This window comes from Octodon degus, unplaced genomic scaffold (genome assembly GCF_000260255.1).
Source record: "Octodon degus isolate 3935 unplaced genomic scaffold, OctDeg1.0 scaffold00020, whole genome shotgun sequence".
In the NCBI taxonomy this organism is placed as follows: domain Eukaryota; kingdom Metazoa; phylum Chordata; class Mammalia; order Rodentia; family Octodontidae; genus Octodon; species Octodon degus.
In genome coordinates, this window is record NW_004524596.1 from 1,817,161 (window position 1) to 1,841,775 (window position 24,615).

At 41.6% G+C, this 24,615-nt stretch overlaps 1 protein-coding gene across 5 annotated transcripts in view; it reads left to right on the forward strand.

Moving 5' to 3' along the window:
• The window catches only part of Rasgrp3 (RAS guanyl releasing protein 3), a 120,951-nt gene that overhangs the window by 68,880 nt on the left and 27,456 nt on the right, over positions 1-24,615 (forward strand). For all 5 annotated transcript variants that reach the window (XM_023711239.1, XM_004627607.2, XM_023711240.1 and 2 more), the window contains exons 3-11: positions 2,199-2,397; positions 3,393-3,495; positions 5,427-5,489; positions 6,016-6,147; positions 7,566-7,713; positions 9,396-9,569; positions 9,940-10,056; positions 12,279-12,554; positions 22,019-22,096. In XM_023711239.1, coding sequence (XP_023567007.1) covers positions 2,328-2,397; positions 3,393-3,495; positions 5,427-5,489; positions 6,016-6,147; positions 7,566-7,713; positions 9,396-9,569; positions 9,940-10,056; positions 12,279-12,554; positions 22,019-22,096 — 1,161 coding nt within the window. In that variant the 5' untranslated portion in view covers positions 2,199-2,327. The remainder of the gene's footprint in view (positions 1-2,198; positions 2,398-3,392; positions 3,496-5,426; positions 5,490-6,015; positions 6,148-7,565; positions 7,714-9,395; positions 9,570-9,939; positions 10,057-12,278; positions 12,555-22,018; positions 22,097-24,615) is intronic.

Sequence of the window (24,615 nt, forward strand, 5' to 3'; positions counted from 1 at the left end):
AAATATGAAGGCTTCAAGTTTATCATTCTTTATAGCTGAGTAGTACTCCATTATATAAAAGTACCACATCTTTTCAAACATTCCACATGTGATGGGCATTTTGGTTATTTCCAAGTTCTGGCTATCACAAATTGTGCTGCTATAACCATAGGTACGCATATATCACTATGATATGGCATTTTCAGTTCCTCCGGGAAAATTCCCAGTAGGGGGATAGCAGGCTTGAATGGGATTTCCAGTCCTAGGTTTCTAAGGAATCTCCACACTGATTTCCATAATGGTTGCACCAGTCTGTTGTGTTAGTTTTGATGCATACTTGAAATAAAATCTCCACAGTATAAGTCTAAGATCTTGCTTTTATCTCTAAAAGTGTCACCTTTGACCCCAAAACCATGGCTCTTATACAGAATGAATTGAGAGTAAACATTTTTTTCTCTAGGTGTATGCTTGGGGAACAGACCCCTCAAATGCCACTCTTCCCTAGCCCCACTGCATGAGTATAATTGCTCACATAGACGTTGGTTGTCTTTTCCCATTCATTCATTTATGTTTTGAAGCCAAGTGTGAGCCCATTAAAGGCACTACTAGGACAACAGTTTGCTCATCTTGGCAGCCTCAGTGTCAAATCTAGGGTCTGGAACAGGTCAGGTGCTCTGTGATTGCCAGTAGCATAAACAAAATTTGAAAGCACACAGACACGGACTTGAAACACTTACGAGATGAATCTCTAATGACCTCATGTACCACTCAGCTCCAAAATGAATAAAAACTCACTCTGCAATAGCTTCTTTGTCTTGCCCAGTCCTCCGTGGAGCCAGCACCATGGACTTGCTCTGTAAATTAATGTGATGGTGTGTCCCGTGCAGGGTGCTTTCAGGGTGGGTGACCATAAGACTTTTCCAGTCCCTTTTCCCACAGTGGTGCTGTCCAACATGAAAGCTGTGCACCCCACATGTTCCTTCTACCCATGTCGTGGACAGTAATCTGGGCTATATCCCTTGTCTGACATGGCATGGAAGAGTGATGTTCTTCACAGTAGACTTGGCAGTAAACTTATGAGTTTGATATCCTCTGTTGGGGAAGTCAGAAGAGGGACAGAGGAGACCTAGAAGCCTTATTTTATGACAAAGTCCTGCTTCTAGGCCTTAATTTTTTTTTTTTTAAATTTCCAAATCTCTGTGAATTGTACAAGCTCATTGAAGGAATAGTAATCACTACCTCCCAGCATGGTAATGAAGGTCAGGTTGAATAATATATGTAAAGCGTTTTTTATGACTTCTAGGGCATAATGGGGTCGTTTGATAAACGATTGTTAGTATTTTCACTTCTACTAATGTTACTATTAGTGGATTGAGGCAGATAGAATTTGTTCCTATTAATTTTTGTTTTTATAAATTTTTGTTTCTATAAATTTTTGTTTCAGTTGTTGAACACTTATATTATCAGTGAGGATAATATTTATTAATAGATTTCCATTCTAAAATTTATCTTTGTATGTAAACTTACAATAACCAAGTAATATAATGTTCTTGATTGCCTTAGTGCTTGCTTAAGCATGTGAAAAAAGTATAAATTTTTGTTTTAAAAACACTTCAGATGTGGTGGTACACATCTGTAATCTTGGCACTCAGGAGACCGTGGGAGAGGATTGCTGTGAGTTTGAGACCAGCCTGGGCTGCATAGTGAGACCCTGTCTCAAAAAAAAAAAAAAAAGAAAAGAAAAGAAAAGAAAAGAAAAGAAAAGAAACACTTCAAAGCCAAGCATGACAGTGCAGATCTTGTAGTTCCAGCTACCTGGGAAGCTGAGGCAGGAGGATCACAACTTCAAGGCCAGCCCAGGTAACTCAGCAAGACCTTGTCTCAAACTGGAAAGGGGCTGAGGACATAGCTCAGAGGTAGAGTACTGGCCTAACATAAGTGTCTTGGTTCAACCCCCAGCACGGTAGAAGCAAAGAAAGCATTTTGCTGTGAAATAGGTCAGTCTCTAATAGAACATCTCTGTGTGTCAAAATCCCAGAGATGCTGAGGAACAATTTTGCAAGCATTTTACCTTCATGCTGGTTGATATCATCTCAGTCCCTTTAAGGCTTTTCACAAGAAAGTGACAACTGCTGAGTCATTTTTTTTTCCAGGTAGGAAGGCAGTGCTTTGATGGAGTCTGAACTCTATCTAACCCATTAACTTTCTTTCTTATGTAGAGTTTTCTTGCCCTGTAACTAAGAACAGAGGCCAGGACTGGGCAGGAAAATCACTGGCTCGCTCTGCTGTGGAGATGACCTGTCTGGTGCTGAGAATGTCGGCGGGCTTCTGACCGCAGGTCCGCAGCCATGGGGTCCAGCAGCCTTGGGAAAGCAGCCACGCTAGACGAACTGCTGAGCACCTGCATTGAGATGTTCGGTACGTGTCATTTGTCATTCATTTCTTTTGTCTATTTTCATTCTATTTTCCCTCACATGCGACTCAGGTTACTTGTGGAACAGAATTCAGTGGCTATACAATGGTAGCTGAGGCCTTTCGGATCTGCCTCAATCTGTGTCTCTAGTTTCACTGCCCTCCACATTTCTTTCTTTCAACTGCCCACAGCTTGGACTCCAGCCAAACTCTCTACTTAATGTTTCGGGAACATTTCCTGCTCTCTTTCTATTTCCATGCTTTTATTATAATCTTGTCTTTGAAAATCTGTTTCCTGGCTCACCTCAGCTGTCACCTCAGTCATTCGTAAGCAATTCCTATTGAGCCCTGTCAGAAAGGCTGGTGGATTTTCCCCTTTCTCACACCCCAGGTAACTTTCTTGGGGCGTGTGGTCTGTTCTGCTGTAAATGTTGCTAGTGTGGCCAGCACAATCTACTGTGTTCCATACTGTACACACCATGTAAGTCTTAGTGAATGATCGGCCTTACTGCTATATGCTTTTTAGAATGTATCAACCCCTGCATTGGATGATTCTTACACAAATAGTCACACGAGGCTTGTTTAATTGATCACCACAGGTATCTATCTGAGCAGAGCATGTTTGTCAGACAAGATACAGAGTGATCAGTTAAGTTTCAATATTTGATAATCAACATTTTGTGTATGTCCTAAATAATGCCTGGGACATACTTATACTAAAAAACAAAACAAAAAAACCAAAACCAAAAACCCTAGTCACTATTTACCTTAAATTACATCTTCCTGAGAGTTCTATATTTTTATTGTTCAGTCTATCAACTATAAACTAGGAAAAGTGTGAGGTTCACCCAGTGTAACCTGTAAAGAAATGCCAACAGAAGTAGAAAATAAACAGTAACTGGGTTTATGAAGAATTTTGGAGACTTATTATTTTTCTAGTGACATTAGGAAAAAAGCAAACTTGTACTATTATCTCTTTACCCTTATTTTATTTTTAACAGATGACAATGGAGACTTGGATAATAGTTATTTGCCAAGAATTGTCCTACTGATGCACCGATGGTATTTATCTTCCACTGAATTGGCAGAAAAACTTCTCTGCATATATCTTTTTCACTACTGTGTAATCATTTCCGTCATAAATCGAGTTCTGTATTTAGATATAAAGTCTATCCAAAAACCAGTAAATTAAGATGAATAAACAGGCTTCATCTGTTTTCCAGCTGTTTTAAGAATATTTAGCTGTCTAGATGAAACAGCTGGGTGATAGACCAAAGAGTTGACTCTCCACTGGGCGTCTTGGCTCTACTTGAAAATAATCACTAAGATGTAAAATGAAACAGAAGCTGTAGCTGAGTGCTACTAACTTGTCTTAAACCTTTTGACTGCTATGACAATGAATGAATGTTTAGCACCAATTCAAGTCTGGATTTATTCCACCTATGATAACAAAATCCTGGGTATAGAGGACACAGTGAAGAAATGTGAAGATGCCAGCCAACATAATTTGCTCTGGCCTAGGTACAAGTATCAACTTAGATTTTACATTATTCCTAGCTGGCAGGATCCAATGAACATCTTAGTAGGTTTATTGTAATTTATTGTTGGATGCTAACTTTAGATTTTCTTCTCAAATAAGAACAGAACACAAACACTTGCCTAGAGCTGAGGGTGCGACCATGGTGGTAGAGCACTGGCGTAGCATGAGCCAGGACCTGGGTTTTCATCCCCAGCACTAAGAAGGTGCTTTCAGCAACCTCCCACTTTTGTACATAATTCAGTCCTGAAAAGCGTTTAAAAGTGATGTAGCTGGTAATACAGTCCCCACTTATAGGGAGATTTTAGTCCCTGAAATTTCAAGTCAGGTTTTAACCACTCAGTGTTAAAGTAGTCTATCTCTTATATATATATCTTACCCAAAGTGCCTAGGACCAGAGTGTTGCAGATCTTGGATTTAAGAGCCTGGGAGAGAGGGATTACCATAAATTCAAGGCCAGCCTAGATTATACTCTGCACTATATGGTGAGACACTGTCTCAAAAAATAAACAAAAATCCAGGCATGGTGGTACATGCCTATAATCCCAGCACTGGAGAGGCTGAGGCAGGAAGATCACTACAAGTTGAAGGCCAGCCTGGGCTACAAAATTAGTTCAAGGGCCATTCAAACTGCATAAAAAAAAAACAGACAAAAAGACAAAAAAATTTACAATATTTGCCTATGTGTATTGAGAAATCTTAAGAATGAGTCTAAACACAAAATTCACTTATTTTACATGTATAACTTGTACATGTAACCTGAAGATAATGTATGATATATATATATGTATATATATATACATATATATGTATATGTATATGTGTGTGTGTGTATATATATATATATATATATATATATAAAGTATTTAGTGCAGGATCTACAGGGTCTCACTACACAGATCGGACTCTTAGTGATCCTACTGTTTTCAGCCTCCCAAGTGCTGGGATTACAGGCATGTGCCACCATGCCCAGTCTCAATTGCTGTCTCAGTGCACCCTGGTGGTGGGGCCAGCACAGCACGGCAAGCTGGGAATCGAACCTTGGCCACTGTGCTCTGCCTAAGCAGGTGCTTTAGTTTGCTGAGCTATCTGGTCGGCCCACCATGCCCAGTCTTAATCACCATCTCAGTGCACCCCGGGTGCAGGGCCAGGGATTTGTGGTGCCAGGGATTGAACCCCAGTCCCTGTGCTCTGTCTAAGCAGACACTTTATTCTGCTGAGCAGTCTGGCTGGTCATTATAAGATATTTTAAATTTGCATACATTTTAAATATGATCTGTCACATAAGGTCAGTTTGGAATGTTCTACTTATATCCTTGTCCGTGTTCAAGAAGTTCTGGAATTTAGATAATTTTGGAATTGGGATTTTAGGATAAGAGCTGGCCAGTCTTTAATCTAAATACCCTAGTATGGCCCTTTTACTAGGGAGCTGTGAGTTGAAGCTGTCAGCTGCAGGGGTCTACAAGGGCAACAAAGACTTTTTCTTTAACTCGGGCACGTATCAAAATGCCAGTGGAGATAGCTGCAACGAGTTTCGACTGAAGATCTGCTATTTCATAAGGTAAATATATTGTTTTACTTCCTTTGCAGTTACTGTTTCTGGGGTTGTTAACAATTTCCTTTTCCTCTAAGTGGTAGACCTAGTTTGACCGAAGAATCTACTCAGACCCCCCGACCCTTTTACTGCTTATTAAACATGGCCCTTCTTTCTTCTGGGAATGTCGGGGTAGAATTTACCTTGAAGACTACAGCCCAAAAGTGGTGAATACCAGTGGAGGACAGAATAAGATTTTACAGAGGGTGACTTCAGTCTTTTAAACCTCTTCATCACACACATTTTCCCTTCCATGCTGAGAACTAGGGAGTGCGTTTCTTCTCTGCTCTCATTCTGCAGAGAGTCAGAAAGAATTCAGGGCACTGGATCTCAGTTCTTGACTGAAGGAAAGCAGAGAGCCTGTGTTGATGGTGGGGACAGGAGATGGGTAATTCGATCCAGCATGAAAAGTAGTCTGTGTGGTAGAACAACAGTTCTCACAGACGCCCAACTTGAAAGCTTCCAGCTGTCAGATGTGCTGTATTCCTTTCAGGTACTGGATTCTGAAGTTTCCTGCGGAGTTTAATTTGGATCTTGGTTTGATTCACATGATTGAGGAATTCCGGGAAGTAGCTAGTCAACTGGGACATGAAGCACATGCCAGCCTCATCGACATATCCAGCATGTAAGATGGCACCAGTGTCTTTCACACTGGATAAGTCCAAAGCTCTGGGGCAGGGTTAGCAATGCCCCACTCGACCTGAATCTGTACAGCTCTAGAGTTGTGGTCAGGTTCACGGAGAACCAGCTGCGGTGCACACAGACACACTGGATACAACTCCCCTCTCCAGGCTACCAATTTGTAAAATGGGAAAAGTGCATTTCTCATGGGGTTATGAAAAGCATCCAAAAAGCACATAAGATAGCATATGGAAGCACTTGGCACATAATAGACTCTCAGTATTTAGTTTCTGAATCTGAAGCTAGTCGATGTCTCCTATGCCTTGGTTACTTACTGTGTGGTCTTCAGATCAGTAATATTGGCATCTCTGGAGTGTTCATTGGAAAGGCAAAATCTTGGGCCCCACCTGCTGAACTGGAATCAGTACTTTCTTTTTTCCAGCACTGGGGATTGAATCCAGGGCCTTCCCCACTGACCTACCTTTTTTTTTTTTTTTTTCCAGTTTCGGGGCAGGGTCTTACTAAATTGCTCAGCTTGGGCTTGAATTTACATCCTCTTGTCTCAGCCCACCAGGGTTCTGGGATTACAGGCAGTGCCATCATGCCTGGCTGGAATGCACAAGTAAATAAGGATCCCCGGGTGATTTAGACACTTATTTCAGTTTGAGAAGCCTTGTACCATGGTGCTTCTGAGGTTGACCTAAGGTTATACAAACGTTGACTTCAGTGATGCGGTACACTGGTTTGTTCAGTAATAAAAGAATTTAGTGTTAGGTTTGTTTCCTATGGACTAACTTTACATGGAGAAAATTATTTCATGATCCTATGTATGATTACCATCTTGCAAATGGTTGTTCTTTTGTCTTAGGCATTCCTGCCATAATCTCTTAACCTGAAATACTTCAACAGTGACTGATTGAAGAACCATCAGGCATGTTTGTTTAAAATATATATCATTCAGGTTCATTCCTAGTAAATCAGATTCTCTGGCAATGAGGTCCAGGCCTCTGTCTTTGTAACAATTTTTCCAGATAATTTGTATCATGCCAAAGTGTCAGAATACAGGCTAGTTTTTGGTGGTTTCCATTCACCTTAAATAACCATTGGGAAGCTTCTAAACAGCCAGATTTATATACCTATCCGTGACCTCACCTTTAAGGTCCAGAGCTTGCTTGACTGTAGGGAAAACCACCTGAGAGACTCTGGATGGGTTAGAGCAAACCACTCTATCTGGAAAAACAACTCTAAATCTATATTCTATTGGCAGTGGGTCAGTGGATTTCTCTTCATGTACAAAGGACAGGGTGTGTATTTCGCATAAACTCTCAGAAACAGGCCCGGTGTTACAGAGTCTGCAGATCAACCGTGTCCATCAAGTGAAATGGGATTCAGCACACTGACCAGCTCCATCTTCTTTTCTAGTCCTTCTTATGATTGGATGAGAAGAGTCACTCAGAGGAAGAAAGTATCCAAGAAAGGCAAGGCCTGTCTGCTGTTTGATCATCTGGAGCCCATTGAATTGGCAGAGCACCTCACTTTTCTGGAGCATAAATCTTTTAGGAGAATCTCAGTAAGGAACTTGACATTTATTCTTCCAAGGATAGCAACCACTGTGGCAACTTTCCCAGGACCCACATTTTCATGCTCGGAAGCGTTGGCAGCCCCTGTCCCTGTGATCTGCTGAAAAATTGCCCTTAATTCACAGAAACAATCCCTATTAACCAAAGATAAACATTATCCTGTCTTGATTTTTATGGCTCTGGAGCTATATTTCTGTCGGTTTTTCAATGTCTCCTTTCATAGATTTTTTTCTAAATACTCAGTAGAGATTTAACCATTCAAAGTTTTCCTAGTGCCATTGACGTCCCCCAAGTTAACATGCTTTGCCAGGCCCTTATTTGGAGGGAAAACATTTAGATTGAGGTTTGTATAAATGCTTAGTTATGGGTTTAGGGAGAAAATAGAAATTCTGTGTTTTAAGGAGACTCTCAACATCAGACTTTCCTTCCCAGTGTTAGAGATCCTGAATTAATTTTTTCCCCGCTCATCTTGATAGGGCTTTGTTCCCTCCCTCTTGATAGGGCCTCTTGTTTTTGCCTTGACTGTGGTCTAGTTCCTTCTTTTTGTTGTCTATTTCTGACAGTCTTTCCACATTGGTTGGTAATCAGCCAGCTACTCTGCTTTGTCTCCTCAAGCTTTAGGGAAGTCAGTCCTCTTCCTTTTCCAAGGTACCAGAAACTGATTCACATTATTACTTGCAAAGAATGCCAGCTTGATTAGAAAAAGCATGAATTTGCTGATCTTTCACTAAACAACCCTGCTTGGACATAGCTTTACCAATTCACAAAAGCAAGGAATTGGAGGAAATCATCTCAGATGATAGAGGAACCCTAGATATTTCTTTTCTTTTTCTTTTTTTGGTACAGGTTCTCAGTATACAGTTCAGACTCATAGTGATCATCCTGTGTCAGTCCCCCTAGTGCTGGGATTTCAGTCGTGCACCACTACACCTACTTCCAGGGCTGGCATGATATGCCCGTTCCGGGGCTGGCAAGGTATGCGGTATCCAGCATTTAACCCAGGTCCTTGTGCTTGCCAGGCAGGTGCTTAGACCACTGAGCTATCTCCTCAGCCCAGGATCCTAGATATTTGAAGCTGTCCATGCTAAACTTTCTGAGAATATGCACATTCTGCTCACGAGGTGCCTTCCTTCGTATGATCCTTTATCTCTTTTATTGTGAAACAACTTTTACAAAATACTTCTATTTGAGGTTATTATATTTATATTCATTTTTCATTTCCTGTTCTTTAGTGCAGTGAATCTTAAATATTTTTATCATCAGTAGTATATTAAAAATGAAGATTCTTAGAGATATTCATCCCTTATGTCTTGGGTGTTCCTAGAACCAGCATTTTGACATATAACCAAAGAGGATCTTATGATTCAGTAAATTTGGGATACCCTGAAACATTACCTTCACGTTTACCCTTTCTTCCCTTCCCTGATACTGTGATATTGTGCATTTGTGTTATATGGAAGTGGTATTGGAAATGAAGCAAAATAACTGGTTAAAGGTATCTACGTATTTAACTTGTAGGATATCTTTTTAAGTGGAATGAATAATTTGCTATGTCTCTGTTATTTAAATTGTTGTTATAAAGCACAGTCTTCTGTGCAGTGGTCTAATGTCTGATTTTGCAAAAAGCTCCATTATCATTCTGAATCTGTATCTCTGAATCTTCCTTTACTAGTTCACCGATTACCAAAGCTATGTTATCCATGGTTGCTTGGAGAATAACCCAACCTTGGAGAGATCGATTGCCTTATTTAATGGAATCTCTAAGTGGGTCCAGTTGATGGTTCTTAGCAAACCAACCCCCCAGCAAAGGGCAGAAGTCATCACAAAGTTTATCAATGTTGCAAAGGTATGTCTGGTAACCAGACTGGGGTTCTTGGATTCTGGATGTCCCTTCAATATATTGAGAAAAGTCTTGAGGATATTTGGTGTTTATAATATAAGGACAATGAATGATTAAACTACTTATGGATAACTAATGAACAAATCACACTTTTTTAATGCAACAAGATTGGTTTAAAGAGCAATACTTAGCTTTTCTGTCAAAATTATTGATATGTTTTTCTAGCAGATTATATTCACACTTCATTTTAAGTCAATGCAACTGTTTACTATGTCTCTGTTATTTAAATTGTGCGTAGGTTTACCTTGGTCTCAGAAAGTTCAGAAAATTTAAAAAATTCCTACAAATTATTAATGTTAAGACATTTCTGTTGCAGAAGCTCCTTCAGCTCAAAAATTTTAACACCTTGATGGCGGTGGTGGGAGGCCTTAGTCACAGTTCCATTTCACGCCTCAAAGAGACCCATTCCCACCTTTCTTCAGAGGTTACAAAGGTACAGTGGATTTTGGTCTTCATTGTAAGTAAACATTAGTAAGCTGTTTAGGTATAGTATATCCCTAACAAATATCCCTCAGAATGGAGAAGTGTTTTTCTTAAACCCATAGTAGGATGCCCATGGGAAACAGAATGGGACGGGGACAGCCACTCTAGCTGAGTTCACCTGGAAAAGCAGGACAGACTGATGCTAAGTGTTTCGATGAGAACCCTTCCATGTGTGATTAACGCACTGCAGTTGTGAATAGTCAACAAATATCTGTTGAGTGCTTACTATTGGGTGGGTACTATGGTATGCATGGAAGATGCCAGATGAATAAGACAGAAATCACTGCTCCTCTCCCTTCATGGAAATGGGGTCACTGAATGGCCGCTCTGTTTAGAACTGTGCTTGATAAAGCAGAAGATACAAAGGAAGGGGAAGACATAGGTCTAATATAGTAATACTCAGCTTTATGGTTGAGTTGTCACAAATACATATAGTTTGCTGCTATATTTCTTTCCAGACCATGTACATAATTATTTCCCTTATCGAGCAAAGAGGAGCATTTTACCCTTATGAAATATTCCCTTGTAAAACTGTACTTTGCTCTATCAGTAAGGACATGTTTAGTTTTTATGTTAAAAAAGAAAAAAAATCCAAATTGATTAAATAATAAGGAACTATATTTTAATTTTTAAATCTTTTATTTATTTATTTGGTACAGAGTGTCACTATGCAGCTCAGACTTGTAGTGATCCTCCTGTCTCAGCCTCCCCAGCACTGGGGTTACAGGCATGTGCTACTATGCCCAGTTTTGGTGGCTGGCTAGGCACAGGGCCAGCAGGACATGTGGTACCAGGGGTTGAACCCAGGCCCTTGCACTTGCCAGGGAGGTGCTTAGACCACTGAGCTATCTTCTCAGCTCAGAAAATATATTTTCTAACATACCTAGAAGTCCAGAGGCAGAGCAGGATTTAGATATGGTCTGATCAGAGGCCTACCTCAGTTCTTCTGTCTTCTTAGGGTTTTATGTGGCTTTGTTTTGTTTCCTTTGCTTCATTTTAGACTTGTTTGCTTCCGCCTGATTGGGCTGTCTGTAGGAATGCCAAAATCCTGCCTTGTTCATGAAATTTGGAGACAGACAACACTTCTCACTCTAACCCTGTCCTTATGGGATTAAAGACCTTTTTAGACAGATTGGGCCATCTCACATGCTATGTCCACTCTGGACTGGTGATGGTTGCCAGGACGTACAGTGTCCTGATTGGTTTGAGCTCATGTTGTTAAACCAATCACAAATCAGAGGGATGGAATTTCTATAATGGCAAATGAGAACCTGTTCTTGGTTATGTGGGCAGACACAGCTCTATCTATGAACTGTTTTGGGAAAGAGAAGACTGATGATAATTGGGGTCTATTAGAAAGATCTGGTTGCTGTAAAACAACCACCAATGACTTTTCCAAATAAGGAAGAGGAAGTAAACCACAGAAGTACCATTGTTTGACCTCAAATTTTGCACTCCTTCCAAATACAATAGGACTCATTATGTGTTTTGTTTTCTTTTGACTTTGTACTAAATTCCAACTAAAAAGTGAAACAAATTTAAATGTCATAAAGAATAAGACTCTGATGGAGGCTCATAGAAGCTTGGCGTTACTAGTGTGTCTTTAAAACTTATTTATTTGAACTCCTTTTTCCCATACAAGAGGAAATTGAGATCCAAAAACTGAGCTGATTTGTTCAAGTTCAGTCTTCTAGTCAGTGCAGTCAAACATCCACAGCTGCTTCTCATTCTAATGCAGCTTCTCCTACTCTATAGCATTACAGTGGTTCAGATTCTCTTTCGGTTAATATCTGGAATGGAACTTGCTTGGAACAACTAGCTGTTATGATATATTGTATGCTTAAGTTTATGGACTGTAATATTTTTATGAGTTGCAACCTACTAAGTGTACACAATATCGTTTACATCCCACCATCACTAGGAAGCAGGCAGAGGAGCCAGCTATTTCTGATTTGTAGCTGAACGGAACAAGCTATGCGTCTCCCAGCCAGACCTAGTTAGTACACTTTGCTCACTTTATTTTTCTTGGTTAATAGTCCCCTGCATCACTGTGGGTACAACTGATACTTCTCTCAGTAGCTGAGGAATTTCCTAGCCACATATTTATTGCAGGCCCTGGGGGTGGGCAAAGAGAAAACTGTTTGAAAATTCTACTTTTCCATTTGTTCCCAGAACTGGAATGAAATGACAGAGTTGGTCTCCTCCAATGGCAATTATTGCAGTTACCGCAAGGCCTTTGCTGACTGTGATGGTTTCAAAATCCCCATCCTTGGAGTACACTTGAAAGACTTGATAGCGGTCCATGTCATTTTCCCAGACTGGATGGAGGAGAACAAAGTGAACATTGTGAAAATGCACCAGCTCTCCGTTACCCTGAGTGAACTGGTCTCCCTGCAGAACGCCTCTCACCACTTAGAGCCCAACATGGATTTGATCAACCTGCTCACCGTGAGTTCTAGGGGACTACATCTGAGTTAACCCTTCTGCACCTCATGTTCTAGGGAACATGGAGAGAAGTATGCCAGCCATTCACTCTGGGGGAAATTGATTGACAGCTCAGTAGATGAGAAGAAATGTTAAAAGATGAGGAAGGAGGAACCCTGCACCTATAACCAGCATGACTTGAGACTATACTCTTGGGACAAATCAGTTTCAGAGGACCAGTCTCTGCCCATGCCTTTCCCCTTCTGAAGTCCCCAGAGCAGCACCTCCACATCCTTAGCCCTTGATCTTCTTCAGTAATAATCACCTCCTTGTGCTCCAAACCTCTGCTTCTTTTTAGCTTCACTGCACTGCTTTCATCAAAGCCTGCAATGGTGCACAGACTCCCCTATGACCTTCTGTGCCATCCCTAACCTCTCCATGCCTCCAGCATGCAATTCCCAGCCTGGCACTTGAGAACCTTCAGGACTCTATCTCTGTTCTTCAGTGTAGCTTTGTCCTCACTCTCTCCCACATCACACGAGACTTTGAGAAATATTGGGCTTCATGTATTTCTACTGTGAAATGCTGCCTTCCACTTCCGGGTTTTGTACATTCTTACAGAATTATTTGCCACTCTATCCAGAGTGCTGGTTCAAATTCAGAGGTCTCCTTCTTTTCAGAGCATTCTCTGTTCCCTCTGAAAAAATAATATGTTGTTCTTGTTCTTCACACTCTCTTTGACAATAGGAGGTGTCACTCTGCCATTATATTTATTACATATATATATATTTTTCTTTTTACATGTCTTATAACATCACATCTGCAGCACTTTCTGTAGTGCCTGGTGCCTTAGGAACTCAGTGAGATGAACACTACATTTAGGAGTGAGGCCAGACAGCCAAAAGAATTTCATCTACAATTTGTGTTTGTTGGTATCCCTGGAACACTTGATTAGCTGGTCTTCAGGTTCTAGAGAACAGATGTCTGAAGGAGAACATTTCTATTGGTGTATTCTTCGTGGAGAGAAACACCAATCACATTTTCTCACTCTTGATGAAACCAGGCAGGCACTACTTCCTTGTTTGAGTTGATAGCACTGTGGTCTCTGAAACTTGACTGTGGTACTGAATTAATTATTTTCCTTTTATGTCTGTAGGAAAGAACTACCCATACACTTTGCCAACTGAGTCCCCTAGTGCCATTGCACTGGAGTAGGAGTGTGGTTCTGGTAATTCCACTGTTCCTAAGCAGTGGAATTGTTTTCCAAAGAATAGACCCTCAGTGTAGGGCATATAATGCTTTAAGATAACAAAAGTATGTAACACACAAAGAAAAACACAGATCTTTGGGAGCTGAGTTCATGTAACAAATAGAAACACATAGACCTTCTCTAAGTGGGGGGGCACAATTCACAACACTCCAAGCACCTGCATTTATTAACCATTTGCTATGTAAATCTGTTTCCATGAATAAGTGACCAGAGTGGCAGTCATAATTAGACTGCCAACCGCAGGCACAGGTGATGTCTGAAGACCAGGCCCAAGGTGTGGCTCAGTTTCAGATGTCTGTGTCAGGGCTGGGTCCTCAAGGTCGAGCATGACTTCACAGAGCATGCCTATATTTGGACAATGCTTGATGCCAAGGAAAGACTCTAATGGAGTAGGAAATTTAATTCTGAGTTATAAATGCATTGAGTTACATTATGAAAAGAAATTAGACACGTGGAGAGGTATTGAGAATTGTGAATGCAATTTCAGTATAAAGGGGAAACCTAAAATCCAGAAATAAAAGTGAAGACATAATTCCTTATTTTATTTTTTTTTCAGACAAGTTCTTGTTACATAGCCAAGCCTGGTCTTGAACTCAATATGTAGCCCAGGCTGTCTTCAAATTCTCTGTCCTGCTGCCTCAGCCTCCCAAGTGCTAGGACTACTTGGGTGCTAGGCATGCACCACCATGCTTGGCCCTAGTTTATTTTCTTCTTTTCTTTCTTTCTTTCTTTCCTTCTTTCTTTCTTTCTTTCTTTTTTTTTTTTTTTCAAAATTTTATTGATAAACAGCAATGAGACAGTTTCAAATCAAATTGCAAGTATAGTTTCAACAAATAACACACTGCATATATTCTTCTTAGTGGTTAATTGCTGTACAAGATGTGGACTTGGGATCCTATTTACAAACACCATTAGAACAAATCATTCTATTCATTAAGAGAATGCAACTATATATCTGTTCTAACCACTTTGAATACACAGATACAAAATGGACATTCATAGTTATACCCCATTTTTTTTAAGTTCCCTTATTGAATATTATAGTTGTGTAAACTCAGCAAAATATTCTAAAAGAGTCCAGTAGCTCATAATAGCATTGAGTCTTCTGTTTAACTGACAATGTCAGAAATTATTGACCTGAGTCCCCCACAGCTCAACATAACAACATGGCTTTATTTCCTATATTTCGTCTTCATACTTTTCTACTGGATGGTTAAGACCAAGGTAAAGCAGGACCTATGCAGTTGTAGCTTTTTGGTCTGAAAAGGTCAATGAAATGCCCTCAGGATTTATCCTGAGATCCTGTACCTCAGATTGTAGAACATTTGTCAGTGTCAGCATGTGGATGAGTCACAGCCATTGCTTGGCCAATGTGCTCTCTGTCGAAGCCTGAGAGAGTGTCTTCTCCCCATTTGACTCTCCTTAGGCACACTCTACGTCATCGATCACTTTCCTCTTTGGCCCCATAATCTTCTTGATCAGAAAATTTGGGACACTACCGAGGTACATGACGTTACAGTACAAGTTCTCATATGTCCTGAGTCTTAATTGACCTTGGAAGGCTAAGGCCAAAATGTTGGCTTTCCTTGTGGCCCTCCTTTTTCTCTAATTTTGGTCTGCAAACTTAGGTTGTTAACCATCCAGAAGACAAGCTTATCGTTATTATCAAACGATTTAGGCTATCAAGCTTAACCTCAGTATCTCACTGCATTTCAAACATCTTAGGCATCTTTCCTTCTTTCTTTCTTTCTTTCTTTCTTTCTTTCTTTCTTTCTTTCTTTCTTTCTCTTTCTCTTTCTCTTTCTCTTTCTTTTCTTTCTTCCTTCATGTATTTGGTTGTTGCAGGGTCTCACTATGCGGCTCAGACTCATGGCGATCCTCCTGCTTTCAGCCTCCCCTGCAACAGGATTATAGGTGTGCACCACCATGCTTGGACTCTGGCTGGCTCAGCCCACCCTGGGCGTGGAGCTGGCATGGCATGTGGTGCCAGGGAATCAAACCACTGTCCCCATGTTTGCCTAAGCCAGCACTTTAGTCTGCTGAGCTATCTTGCTGACCCCTTGGCCCTAATTTTTTCTTGGCAATTGAAATGAATAGACACATTTCAGAAGAAGAAATACAGTTGACCAATGAATATGTGAAAAAAAATCAGCATCTTTGGCCAATCGAGAAATGCATATTAAAACATAGAGATTCCACTTTAATAAGCATGGGAAGAAAAGCAAAAAGAAAAAGAATGCCAAAATCCCTATTCTTTTTCTCTGCCTGGGCTTAGATATACTGAAATTTTTTTTTCTTTTTTTTTTATGTATTTGGTACAGGGTCTCACTATGAAGATTGGACGCAGTGATCCTCCTGTTTTTAGACTCCCCAGCACTGGGATTATAGGCATGCAGCACCACGCCCAGACTTGGTTGCAGGCTATGTGCCCCAGGAGTGAGGCTGGTGTGGCAGGCGGGACTGGGGCTTGAACCCTGATCCCTGTGCTTGCCAAAGCAGGCACTTAGTCTGCTGAACTATCTTGCTGCCCCAAAATTTTATATGCTGTGGTCTGTAGGGATTACATTATGCTTGGGGGTTAAATACATGTGCATATCGCATCACAATCATTTTCTTCCTGGTCCCCCACCCCTCCTTCCCTTGAACCCCTTTCCATCTCTATAGAGTCCATCTCCCTGTTCTCTTCCATTTTGCTCTTTACATTGTTTATATGTTGAGTCTCTCATATTAGAGAAACTGTGTAATATCTAAGCTTTTGTGACTGACATCTCACTTAGTACTGTGGACTTAAGATCCATCTGTTTTCCTACAAGTGGCTCAACTATATCCTCCTTAGTGGTTGAATAGTACTCCATTATGTATAACACAATATTTTCTTCTTTAAAAAATGTGTTTTGTACAGGGTCTCACTACGCAGCTTGGACTTACAGTGATCCTCCTGTTTTCAGCCTTCCCAGTTCTGGGATTACAGGCTTGTGCCACCATTCCTGGACTCTGTTGCAGGCTCAGCATGCTCTGGGGAGGGATAGTGTGGCATCCGGGATGGGGTATCGAACCCTGGCCCCTGCACTTGCTTAACCAGGCACTTAGTCTGCTGAGCTATCTTGCCAGCCCTAACACAAAATTTTCTTTATCCTTGAGTCTGTTGATAGGCATATAGGCCACTTCTGTGGTTTAGCTATTTTGAGTCACGCTGTTGTGAACCTGAGTATGCTTATATATTACAACCTAAGATCTTCACAAAGATACTAGGAAAGGAATTTCTATGTTTAGGTTTTTGAGAAATTCCCATACTGATTTTCATACTGGTATACTAGCTTATAGTCTCACCAACAGTGTAGAAGGGTTTCTTTTTCCCCATAGCCTCACCAGCATTCATTGTAGAGATGGAAGTTAGTTTGTTCACTGAGACTATATAGTTCAGGCTGGGCTTAAACTCATGACTTAGTCCTCCTGGCTTAGCCCCCTAAGTGCTGGAATTATAGCAATAGTTGTTGCTTGAGCGCTTGATAATGGTCTTTCTTACTGGAGTAAGGTGGAATCGTGGTGTTTATATTTGCATTTCTGTGTTGGCCAAAGATGCTAAATATGTTTTCATGTATTTATCGGTCATTTATGTCTCTTCTTCTGAGAAATGTCTATTCATTTCAATTGCCAAGTGTTTGGTTGAGTCTTTTGTTTTGAGGTGTCTAATTTTTAATAAATTCTTTATTCTAGATATTAGTATTCTCTCTGAGGTGTAGCTGGCAATATGCTCTATTTTTCCTATTCTGTAGGTTGTCTTTGCACTATATTGATTTCCTTTACTGTGAAGAGGCTTCTGAATTTGATATTATTCCATTTGTTGATTCTCGGTATAACCAAGCACCACAGCACAGTATTGCCTGTCACAGTGTGGTGGCCCAGTCTGCATGGAAGGTCTTGCTTCCAGCCCTGCCTCTGGAGTTGTTCAGCTTTATTTCCATGGATCAGGGTGTTGTGCTTATCTGGGAAGTGTCTTCCAGCACTAAACTGCTAGAAGTAAATACTGATGGAAGTCTGAAAACAAGGAGCCACTCATAGCCCTGGCCCGTGGGCTCCTGAGGACAGCACCACCCTGCACTTGAATCACAGAGCCTCAGCCAGTGACCCCTCAGAGCCAGGATGCTTCCCCTCACCTCAGCACGGAGGAGTTCAGGGCACAGGAAGGCACACCCCTTCTTCTAGGCCCCTGGGGAGCTCACTCTTCACTGTGAGGATGGAGATGTCACCGCATGTTCCTCATCTGACCCAGTGCCCGTTTCATGAAGCTCGAGCATATTTAGGTTAGAACCGCACGATGGGCTGCAGTTGCCTTCAGGCCTGTAAGCATGTCACTGAAGCTCTCCAAGTCAAAGTTCAGCTTGAAGTGATTGTTTTCATCCGAACATGCCCCAAGGTGCAGTGACCAATATATGATCGAGGGACCTGAAGGGTAGAAAATGAGAACTCTTAAGTTAGACCACAATTATTAAAGGCTACTCTGCAGTAGGCTGCCCAGAAATGGTTGCATTTTCTTGAACCATTGCTGGTTCAAGTGGTGGCACATGCCTGTAGTTCCAGTACTCTAGGAAGCTGAGACAGGAGGATTGCAAGTTTGAGCCCAATCTGGGCAACTAATGAGACTGTCTCAAAATTTTAAAAGGGATGGGGATGTGGCTCAGTGCTGAGGCCCTGGGTTCAATCCCCAGCACTGCCAACAATAGAAATAGATTTCACAGCACTTTTCACATACATTTCTTTGATGAAGTCTCAAGAAATGTCCTTTATGCAGCTTATGCTGGAAAGTAAGCATCATATTGTTCTCCCTCTTTCTTTCTTATAAATGAAGAAACAGATTCATAAAGGACAAATGGTTAGCACTTGAGAAACGTCTGTACTCCAGCTTGGGGCATTTTTTTCCCTTGTGAAGTAGTCAGCTTGCTGTCACTATAACAAATATCTAAGATAAAGAGATTTATAAAGAGAAAAGGTTTCTAAGCACTCTAGGAGGCTGAGGCAGGAGGACTGCAAGATCACTGGGCAATTTAGTGGCTAAACAAGACCTTGTCTCAAAGTAATAACTTTTAAAGGGCTGGAGATGTAACACACACACACACACACACACACACACACACACACACAAAGATACAAACTCTAGCAGGTGGTTTGTTTTGAATGCACTTTTTTGTGGTTGCTGTTAGTGTAGGCACACCACTAGCATCCAATGTACTTTATTTCATATCTGTGCAAAATAATACCTCTTGACCTCTTGGCTTGCATGATAGTACGTGCCTATAGTCACATCACTTTGTGACACTGAAGCAGGAGGACTGCAAGTTTGAGCCCAACCTGAACAAATTGGCAAGGTAGCAAGATCTGTCTCAAAAAAAGAACTGAAAACACAGCTCAGCATGAAGACCCGGCGTTCAATCCCCAGGGCCACAGTGATGATAACAGTAGTAGCTCTCTCCAACCCAATCACAGGTGTGTAGTAAGTCAGAGGACAAGATTTACGAGGGCAGGGCTCGGTCACCTTTATCCCTGTGTCCTTGGCCCTCTGAGCAGCACAGGGTGTGCGAAGCAGGAGGGCCATATCCCAAGGTGTCAGACTTGGGTAGTTCTTGCTTTCAGGGACCATCTGGAACCAGGAGCTTTGAAAACCAAGGCTTCTGTTTCATGATATACAAAACAGTATAATTATTTTCAGACTATTCTTAGCCTGATCCGTTACTTTTACTGTTCTGAGTATATGCAAATGACTGGAAAGCCCCTGTATTTTTAAAGTCACATTTTTGAAAAAGAAAAAAAAAAAAAAGAGAGAAGAGTTGCAAAAATGATGAGTGGAGGGAGTTTGATGCCCAAGTATATTTTGTTGTACAATAAACATTTATGACAAAGTGGAACCTAACATGAAGAATAAATCTTTAACCACCTTTGCTGAAAGGATTGGCCAGTAAATGTAACCACCATTGTCTGACACAGTGGAGCAGAGCATTTGTCAGAAGCATCTAGGGTCAGCAAACATGCTTGAGCCAGAGTGAGAGCCTGTCTATGGCATCAACAGTGTGTGGAGAGCACAGAACAGGCCACTTGTTGGGCAGGCCTCAAGGCCCAAAAGTCTGTGACAGGAGGTGGATTAAGGGTGGCAAAGCAGAGAGGGCAGCAGTAGCCCCCAGTGCAGCTTCCAACTCACACGTAAGCAGCCTGGCATCGTGGGCTGCTGCACTGACTACAAGCAAACCTGCAGCTGGGACCTCCTCAGCAGCCCAACTGGACACATGCTTGCCTGAAGTCCTGGGAGGGGAGCGCTTGTTTCTGACTCCCATTTTACAGGGCAGGAGACTGAAGCTCAGGGAAGTTAACTGCTTGGACAGATTCACACCCCTAGTGAGGAGAAAACAGACATAGGAGGCAAAAACATTTCCATATCTAGGTGTCACCTGTTTGGTTGACATGGAAAATACCCCAGAAGGGTTTGTGTCTTTTGCAAGAGCACCTCCTGACTTCGTGTGTGGTTTGTCTGGGTCTCTGGTTGGGTGTCAAGGTGCTCCTATCATCTTATCAGCAGATATAGATGCCACGCAGTCAATCTGGGCCTGGAAGCTGAGGCAGCAGGCAGGGATCAGCTCCGCAAGGCTGTGATTAACTTGTGAAGGGAGGGGTTACTTGGTTTTCTCTGCTTATTTATGGAATTCTCAAACTATGAGTCTTCAAGTGGGGATCAGTGCATAGATGAGGGACAGACAGAGATGCTAGTTACTTTCATGAGGCTTCAAACTCAGCAGAGTCCTCAATTGGGGAATTCAGTAGATGGTGGGCAAACTGCCGGGGGAGAATGTGTTTTGTTCTGCCCATGTAGAACTCTAAAGGTTGCCAGTTGCAAGTGTTTAAATATTACGTAAAACTCCAGATTTCTGAATTGACAAAAGAGAAGAGTTGGGTGACTTGGTATCATTTGTCAGTGTGACAGTTGCCATAGTCCAACAGTGACTGCGCCTGAATCATCACAGATCAGATGTCTCCCAATTGCTGCCCTAGAGAGAGCCGTTGTCAGATCCCATTTATGGTCACAGATTTCCCTTACTGTGGAGCTAGGAGGAAAGAACTCTAGTTGAATTGTACCCATAGACTTTCCCTCCCCTCATTAATACATTAGAGTACCATTGTAGTATTTCTGTTAAAACATTCCTTTTGAACAATGGCACACACCTGTAAACCCAGCTACTTGGGAGATGAGGCAGGAGGATGGCAACTTGGGGAGATCCTGTCTCAATAAAAAGGACTAGGGATGTAGCCCAGGGGTAGAGCACTTGCCTAGCACACAGGAGGATCTGGTGTCAGTCTCTAGTACTGAGGGAGAAATCCCTTCAGGTATCCCACCTCACTTTCATAATGAACTGGCTCTCCAACCAATATTTGCTCCTAGGCTGCCCCATAGAATCTCTGCTCTTACACATTTTCTGTGCTGCCTCCCTGAATGATATCTGTAGCATTTAATGTGGGCAGCTAACCTCACTGGTAGCGTGACTGGTGTGGACATGGTCTGTGTCTTCAGCTTACTCAAATAAACTGCCGGGCTCTTCAGGGCAGGAAACAATTTCTCAGTATTTTGTAACCACCAGGACTTAACATAGTGTTTTATAATAATAGAAACTGAGTTGTTTCTTTATTTCTGCAGTTCTTTAATCAAACCTTGAAGACAGTACTTATTACTTTTAATTCTTACTCTATGCATCTGTCCTTGCCTTGAGCCTGAAAAATGTCAAGTATCCTTTGCCTGTGGCTCAGAACTTATTGATTAGGGACAGGGTGGCACCCAGCTATGTTCCCAGCACTAAGGAGGCTGAGGCAGGAAGATCATCGTGAGGTGAGTTCAAGGCCAGCCTGAGCTACATAGTGAGACTGTATCTCTAACACACACACACACACACACACACACACACACACACACACACAGAAGTTAGCACTTAAGAGCTGTTCTGTACATGTTGTGGAGGAGCTGAGTGATGGTTCTTAGCAACACTCGTGATCACAGCAGGATTTCGTTTACCTCCTGTATGTTTCATTTTCTACCTCCATGTGCCACCTTCTAATGTTTTTGTATTCATTCATATTATTGGACATTAGACTTAAATGTTGAATTTGAAAAATACTTCAGCAATGTACGTAGAAAAGCATGATTGAACACACTTACTTATCCTTTTTACTTCCATTGCAGCTGTCTCTGGACCTCTATCACACGGAAGATGATATTTATAAACTGTCACTGGTGCTGGAGCCTAGAAATTCTAAATCGGTGGGTATTGTTTTCTCTCTAAGGATCAGTTCTAAACTCCATTATTCATCATTTCTAATAAATGGTTACAATGCTAGTCTTTGTTCTAAAGATTGAAGATTGGATATATATATATATATATATATATATATATATATTTCCCATTTTACCAATGGAACAGCCTGACAGTTTGAGAATTATTTCTTCATTCATATAGGACAGTAATATAGAGGAAAGCCATCATTCCCATAGTTGTTTTATTATTGATCTTTTATTCCTTGTATCCTCTGTGAGACACCTACATATAGGACCCCCAGAAAGAATTATCTTAAGGGTAAGTTATAGCTTTCGAGGCTTTGTAAACACACACACACACACACACACACTTCACTCAACATAAAATTAGATTTAATAAATTTACAATGCTCATCATAATTCACAAAACTCTTGAAGCATTTCATTTAGCTCGGAATTTCAGTACCACAATAGACAGTATCTCATTTAATGAGACGGAGACAATGAGTTTAATAAATGTATGCTGCTAAATTTTAGATGTTTTACTTTAACTTATAAAAATGCCTGGGCTGGGGATGGTTGTACATGCCTGTAACCAGCACTCTGGGAGATTGAGGCAGGAGAATTACAAGTTTGAGCCCAGCCTGGGAAACTTGGTGAATTAGGGAGTCCTTGTCACAAAAGAAAGACTAAGAGAAGGCTTGGAGAAGTGGCTTAATGTGAAAGCCAGGGGTTCCATACCCAGTACTATACAGGGATTGATAAAAGAAGAAGAAGAGGAAGAGGAAGAAGAGGAAGAAGAAGAAGAAGAAGAAGAAGAAGAAGAAGAAGAAGAAGAAGAAGAAGAAGAAGAACAACAACAACAACAACAACAACAACAACAACAACAACAACAACAACAACAGAAAAAAAGCCAGGATGAATTTAAAATTCACAATGAAAGTATGATTTGCATGTTGAAGAGAAAAAAAAAATGTTTGTCTGCTTCTAATCATCATGTGAGATCAGTTTTCTTACAAAGCGCAGAGGCCTCCTAGCCTGCTAAATGCTGGCTTGTGGGCTGCAGCTTCAGCGAGCCTATTAACACCCCTGCGCTGCTTCTGTCCCTGGAGGGCGGCTCCACCCCAGCGGCAGTGCAGAGCAGAGCCCTGCGGGGAAGGCAGGCGCGGCTCAGGTCAAGCCTGGCTTCTCTAGACCATTCCAGTTAGCACGACTGAGAGAGATCTAGAAAGTCAAAGCTACCGGAAAGGATGTTGTTTGCTGAGCGCACATTTCCCACCCGGCCTCCTTCGCCAGGTGCCGTGGTGATTCAGGACGGGCGGGCGGCGCAGATGTGCGGCGCTGGGAGCTGCGAGACCGGCTGCGAGCCCCGGGCTGAGCAGCGCAGGTGTCCCACGGGGGCTCACAGACCGTGAGCTACCACGTGGGCTCAGTCTCCGGCTTGGATTCCATGCCTGTGCGTTTGCCACCGTCCCCCCATCAGGAACACGGAATGAAAGGCCACTTCGACACATTCTTCAGCTTTGTGCTCCTTTTAGGTCTGTGTTAGTCTATTCTTAGGGTAAAGTTTTGCCAGTCTTCGGGGACAGTTCATTAAACACAGAAAAATCACTAAATGTGGTGTGAGTAGGCGTTTTCAAAGCCCCTTTGGAGTGATAAAATGCAAACACATACCCCAATCTCTTGTCCCTTCTCTAAGGGGAACATTGTCCTGATTGCTGTGTATGATAAGTAGAGAATGATTTCCAGACAGGATTTTGTTGCTAGAAGCCTGTATCGTACTGTGCTCACTGTTGGAGCTGGCCGACCTAACTTGATAGTCTCAGAGTTGTCCGTCTCTCTCTGTTCAGTGTCTTGCTGGTTCCCTGTAGTTTAGTGTCTCAGTGGTTTTTCATGGTACCCTAGATCAAAACAAAGCACAACAGAACACAACACAACACCCAACTTAGTTCCTGTCTTAAAAAATACAAAAAAGGTTAAGGAGAAGGGCTAAGGAGGATGTAGCTCAGTTCTAAGGCCCTGTGTTCAATGCCTATTTCCTGATACACATTAGAAAATCAAAGGACAGGCAGTTCCACTGATAGAGAAGTTAGGTCCAAAGAAATTAATGAATATTTGTGTTCTGACAACTTAGGAAAAAAATCATACACTTCCATGGAAATTCACTATTTTTTTTCATGCTTAACTAATCAGAGGTACTTACTAATGGATGTGTGTCCATAGGTGTTGGATACTGTACCATTTCTTAAATCTTGGAATAAGATTGGGTGTCCTTAGTATTAGTTGCATATGAATTGTTTTTTCACAGAGAGACTATATTATTGGAAGATATTTAAGCCAAGTGTGATGGTACATGCCTATAATCTCAGCACTCTGCAAGGCTGAGACAGGAGGATTTCAAGTTCCAGTCTAGTCTGGGGCACTTTAGCAACTTAGCAAGACATTCTGTCAAAAATATAAAAAGGGGGGCCGGGAGATGGCTCAGTAGAATAAGCGCTTCCCTGCAAGTGCAAGGGCCTGAGTTC